Here is a 6,355-nt window from a genome sequence, read left to right on the forward strand (position 1 = left end):
AGCTACCGTTAAAAAAATGCACTAAAATACCAAAAAGTAACAAACTCTTAGAAATTCGAAGGGCAAGAGCGCCCGTAAAATTAACCTAGAAGCCCATTTCCAAGGCCGAAAAGGACCCTCCAAAGGACCGACTATGCAGCTTAGAAAAGCAAACGATTTATACAAGGCACAACTAGCTGCACCTCCAATGCCATCCATTTGGTTTGAGGTGTGCTTTTTTATGAGGTAAAAACACTCTTTTTACTCTCTCAGTCTCTCTCTCTCTCTCTCTCTCTCTCTCTCTCTCTCTCTCACACACACACACACACACACACACACACACACACACAAACTAACAATTTGTATTTGCTTCGCATTTCTTGCAGGCAATCGGCGATCGTGACAAAAGTTTTGTCGCAAGCAAAGCCTGTGCACGAGCTTTAATCCTAGAGGATGATCGACATAGATTAAGGTCTCCCAGTATGGGACATTTACTCTATATAATGAATATCGTCTTGACTCCCACTCTAATATAAATAAGTATATGTTTCTCAAACATTGAGGTAGGCTAAGTTAGTTAAGACTCCATTGAGGAAAGCGTACGCACATTCAGATACAAAAGTGAAAATGTTTGCAACGACTTTAACCAGAACGTATTATATGCTACCACGGGGATATATACATTGAAGGTGGCGCTAGCTGTACTGCTGCCACTAAGCACTCGATATGGAACGGGCATATATGTCGTGAAGATATCGCCGCTTTCTCTTGCGAGGCGCAGAAGTTGCCGGCTTCACATGCTCATCTACAATACTGTTTTGCTTCTCCTTCCTCATGTCAATATGCAGCAGACGATCATCTTCTTCGACTGCACTTTCTTCCGCTTCCTTTGTTGAGACGTCGCCACTATCAGCTGTCGACTTGGACTTGCTCTTCTGCTGATTTTCCTTGACATGCTCGACTACAACACTATTTTTCTCCTTCCTGCCGCAATTATCTGCAGTTTCCTGCTCTTCCAGTTTTTTTGAGCACACGTCGACGTTGTTGCCACTAGCTGTCTTGATCTGCTGCTGCCGCTGCTTCGAATCTGCAAGGTACCTCCTCAGCTTTTCCTTATGATACTCACAATATACACTACCTGGCACGCACTTGCTTTTGCACCGCCACCCTCTCCCATCATGTCGCCCACATCGCCTCTGCGAGCGACTCTGCAGACGTTTGGTGCGATCTTGGTCCTTATTTTTGTCTGCAGCTGCTTTCTTTTCTTGTAATTTCCACTCTGGCCATCGTCTTCGCATTTTCTGTGCTGCATGTTTCATCTCATGTTCTTGCAGGTTGTTCCAGGCGTGCGGCTGCTTTGATGGATCATGCATCTCGTCATCAATGTTCTTGTCGAGTTCACTCTGACTTAATTCTACTAATTCATGCTTTGGTTTAGGACTTACAGCTTTGTGCACCTTAATGCAGAACTCCTGAGGAGTCTCCTGGGGAATATAATTATGGCCTGTGAGCTTCGACTTCGTTCTATCTGCAACACAAGAATTAACCTGCTGTCCCCACGGAAAGCGCTGCTGTACCAGCTCAACATTTCTTTTACTCTCTGCCTTTATTTGAGCGGAGTGAGTTCGTTGCTTTAATCCACCTGCATGATTCTCACAATAAGTGTTTCCAGCTGGGGTGCATATTCGCTTGCATCGCCAGCCTCGCCCATCATGCCGCTTGCATTGATGCTGCTGCCCTTGCTCATTCGCCTCAATTATATGTGCAGTAATGGTATTTGTCTCTTGTTCTCTAACCATCAAGTTATACTGCCCGTGAGGATCTTGCTCATGCAGGAGAAGATCATCATTCTGTGCTAGTAGTTCTTGCTCAAGAGTCCCTGCATCGGGCAACCTCTTCTGTTCTTGCTCATGAACTAGGTTATCTCTATCGAGGGAAATGCTTTTATTCCCGTTCACAATGCCAGTTTCACTTTTTGCTCTATTGATCTCTTGCCTGTTCATTAATGCGGAGTCAAAGACGCTAATTGCACTCAAATGTTCCGGCCCAGCACACCCTATGTCTACTTCTGTCAGAGGATGCAGGTCAACATGCTCCCTCATGGCCGACATTCTTGTCTCGAATGTTGCCGCACCTTCAACCCTTCTCCTCTTGACGTCTAAGTTACCAGAAACTGGAGATTCTGACCTCAAAACCAGGCCAAAAGTTAATTTTTATCAGTGACTCATGTTAAAGTACAAAGATAATAGCACATACCTCTCACAGCTTGTGAAAGTTGAGTAGGTACGTCTGTCTCAACCAAGCTTGGTAAAGCCTCGGAGTTCAGCGCAAGCTTCAGATCCAAAGCATTGGAACTGCATGCCATTGTACAAGGAAGAGGGCCATTTATAACCTTATCATATCATTCTTGTTTGTAGTATGAAAGCCCACAAATAAGTGTGGAGACAGTCACAATTTGTCGATTCTCGTTAAAGCGAATCTTGGATACTTACTGAACTTTTGAGTAGCTTGCTGTTTGAGACACTCTTTCAGAAATGGCACCACCCTGTACACGGTAACAACCTCATTTTATAAGAGACGCCTAGCAGCAAAGTTTCATTTGAAACCAGAAAGCAGGTTATGAGACTTAAAACATCAAGTGGACCATACGGGTGGAGGTGGACTTCTGTTGATCAATTTCGAAAATATAAAAATTATTTATCCTCGATTATTCTGAAACATTTTGACGAGTTTCACGCAAAACATGGAATATCTCAAGCGCGATAAACATTAAAAAATTCATTTGTGGTGTTCGGTGTCTATATTCCTGCATATAACATAATCTGTGTTTCACATGGCCATACATGCAAGGCAGGTCTGTGCCTACTTCACAGAGAAACCTATCAATTGGTCCAAAAGAGGGTTCATATCTGCAATATGTTCATTCTCCTAGGTCCAAACAAATTCGTGATAAATTTGATCTTTGAAGTAGAATAAAAATCGAGATGGTTGTTATTATCTTTCAAAAAAATGAGAAAAGTATGACAATACAGGAGATGTGCACTCACCTCAGAACTGAACTCATCTGCTGATTGCAGATTCCCATACATCATGTGTTGTTGGGAGGGAAACAGAGGTAATTCAATCACTTTGACATCAATCATATTTTGTCCTTGCGAGATGCTGCTAATTTGCTTGGAAGCTCTCTTGTTTTCCTTCATGGTCTTTGTGCCGGTGTTCCAGCTGGCAGCACAGTGTTGGGTGGTTTTTGATTGATGGTAGTCACAGTAAATTGAACCCCCATCTGGTGCCCTCTTCCTTTTGCACTGCCACCCTTGCCCACTCCTCTGACCGCAAGACAGAAGATTTTCAGTTCCCCAATCCAATGCACTTTGCAGCATGTTGTCCTCCTGACCATCTTCTGCAATTTTACTATCTGATGTAAGAATCTTCATAAATTCCTCTTGCTCATTAAAGTTTTCTATGCCTTGAGGCAGATTAGTTCTGAACTTCATAGACGTGTCCTCGTTGCTCGTTGTATCCTCTGTACTTGCTTCAGCATCCATGTTGGCTCTGATGATACCTTTTCAAAATATGCAGTGAATTCATGATTGCCTGCTGATCATGGTCTACATGGACACAAACAAAAGCATACTTACTTGCAGAAAGCTGCTTCTTGAGAGTCCCGTTGCAATCCATTTTGGATAATGCCAAACTGTGTTGGAAAACACAAAGTTTAAAAAACAGCTAGTACTCCCTGCTCTTGAGATATAGGTTTACAGTAGGTGCTCCGTTCTAGTCAAACAACAAGAGAAAATGCATGCAGCATGACTTGCCAAATAGAACCCCTGTACTAGACACCTGTGCAAAGAATTAATTTCGATGATGGTATGCAAGACACTTTCACTGCCAGTCTTTTTCACAAAGAACTCAACAAGATTGAATGAAAAAATGTAAGTGCACCTGCTTGAGGTTTTCTTGTCCATGGCCATCTGAAAATGCAGCTCTATTGATTGTGTCACCTGGAATTTCAAAATATAAAGTTCAACAATAAGCTCAAGTATAGTGCCATAGGGTAAGGGAGCCAGTTTAGAGACGAAATTTTTTGACCCCCCAGGTTAGATACATATCCACCCCCAATTTAGAAGCAAGAAATTTGGCATATTCCAAGAACCTTGCTTATGTGTCTTGTTGTGATTTGCTGAAAAGTGTACCATTATTGGGTCTTGAGTGTCTCTAATGCTTCAAAATGCCTCAAAAGCTGAATTGTTTCAAATGGAGCATTCAAATAAAATATAAAAAATATTAATTTTGGTATCATTTGATTCACCTTTTCATGAAGAATCTCGTGCAATGCGTAAATATTGAAAATGATGAGATTTTGCAAAATCCCCCCCAAAAACATCACGTTTCCACAAAACGCCTCTAAACTGGCTCCCTTACCCTAGTTGAATAAGCCCGATGGTAGATTTTGTTAACGCACACATGATACACGCGTTTGAAGGTTCCAAGCATTAACTGCTATATAATATGTCAGCAAGGAGATCAATGGCCAAATTAAAGTCACATGCTTAATATTGTGTGATTTCAAAAACCCTATATATTGTATAACAGACATGAAGAGGAGATAGGCCAGAAGATACTGGTCCGATATTCATGACAGGTATAATGTGTAAACTCTGCTGGTAATACAACAGAAGAAATTTGGTGTCATGGCCAGTCCATACGCAACTGAAAATTTTGACAAAGAGGAAGGAGATCAATGCCAAAGAAGCGCTGAAGACAGCTGTACAACCATATGCAGCCGACAACGATATTCGTACTGTGTGCAGTTCCTTTGTCACCCAAGTTGGTCATGACTTCAAAGCATCTTGGAGTATTGTAGCTAAGCACAGTATATTGTAACCAGCTGTGCTCAAGCAGCTAACAGAGAACAATATCAGGAGTCCTCCAAGTTACCATGATATAGATGGTAAGCATCGGTGGGTGCAGGTGGTTATCAGCACACATCCAGGTTGATCTTGGCTTGATCTCTGCGGCTAGTGATCATGGACAAGCTGTAAAGACATGGCTACTCAATATAATACAGTCGATTGCCAAAAGAGCACGGGTCACAAATGCATCCATAGAGTGCAGCAAATTGGCATGTACTTGAGCACCTTTTTACGAATTCAAATTATACTATCACCTTCAATATCACACGCTGCAGCATCAGTTGATGATGCTGGGGACCAGGTTAGGAGTCATACAAATATGTAAAATGCAAAAATGTTTACCTGTCCAATATGATGCTCCATAGCTACAGCAACTGGGAGACACGTGCCTGCGTTCTGCAGCACTCTTTGGTTATGTCTGGTTGTGGCCATTATTGGTATTCTGCCTGCATCACATTCTGCGATGGGCTGCAGTTGTTGCCTATTCAATATGCGGCTTGTCGACACAACATTCCTTTTGACATCAAAGGATTGGAAGCCAGCATCAGAACTAGCATGTGTTGAGCCTCCTGGCTCATAATTATATTGTACCTGCAGCTGCTGCCACTTCAAATTATCTTGCAGTAGAAGGCGTGCCTTGTGATCATAATCTTGCCCCTGCGGGAGCAAGCGCTCCAGCGTTGAAGCCTCTGTAGTCGAACCTAAATCCCTTAGAAATGGCCGCGATGGTGCAGCTAGCTGTATGCCGCTGCCGTGATCGATTCTGGCCTCTGACTTATTTCTTGCAGAATGATTTCCTATTCTAGAGGTTGTATGAAGTTGAGGATGCTTGTAATTATGATCTGCGGGTTGCGCATCTGAGTTCCTGTCCTGATTTAGAGCTCGGCCTGCATCAACGGCGGCTCCACATTGAGTAGCGGGGCGTTTTCTGATGCGCATGGTCTCGAAAAGGCACGCCTATTGCGGGTGAGTGTATGTGTGTGTGTGTGTGTGTGTGTGAGAGAGAGAGAGAGAGAGAGAGAGAGAGAGGCGGAAGGGAGGGAGCGAGGGAGAAAAGCACAGACGTATAGGCCTAGGCTAATATTGTATTGGACGCAAAAACATGAATTGTGGAACGAAGGTACGAGAGTATATGGTCGAACTCCAGGATCGTAGAGCAAATAGTCTTTCAAACAGGGCTTCAACGTACAAAGGAAGCTTCATAAGCGGCTGTAGCATCGTTTCCTTGGACCAAAGTCAAGGACAACATTTTCGGACCCCCAAAGTGAGGACAGTGCAGGTCAGGGCTCAGGAAACATTTTTTGTGGACCGGCTTTGGAACCTTTTCACACTCATATGAACAAGCTATCTCTAGATTTGAGAGGGATAATCACACTAAAAATCTCATATTATAACTAGAAATTCCATAATTTGAACCGGCTTGAGAACCTTCTTGCCCAAACTTGAGCCGGTCATTTTTCATT

The 6,355-nt window shown here is 43.0% G+C and overlaps 1 protein-coding gene across 1 annotated transcript; it reads right to left on the reverse strand.

Moving 5' to 3' along the window:
* Positions 1-438: 438 nt before the first annotated feature.
* Positions 439-5,989, reverse strand: LOC147436084 (uncharacterized). The gene is made up of 7 exons (XM_086488090.1): positions 5,235-5,989; positions 3,922-3,980; positions 3,618-3,673; positions 3,027-3,541; positions 2,472-2,524; positions 2,236-2,333; positions 439-2,161 (listed from the first exon to the last, which is right to left on the reverse strand). The coding sequence occupies exons 1-7, from the start codon at positions 5,829-5,831 to the stop codon at positions 693-695; spliced, it is 2,847 nt and encodes a 948-aa protein (XP_086344216.1). The 5' UTR covers positions 5,832-5,989; the 3' UTR covers positions 439-692.
* Between the last annotated feature and the right edge of the window lie 366 nt (positions 5,990-6,355).

This window comes from Adiantum capillus-veneris, chromosome 18 (assembly GCF_014529385.1).
Source record: "Adiantum capillus-veneris isolate H3 chromosome 18, ASM1452938v2, whole genome shotgun sequence".
NCBI classification, from domain to species: domain Eukaryota; kingdom Viridiplantae; phylum Streptophyta; class Polypodiopsida; order Polypodiales; family Pteridaceae; genus Adiantum; species Adiantum capillus-veneris.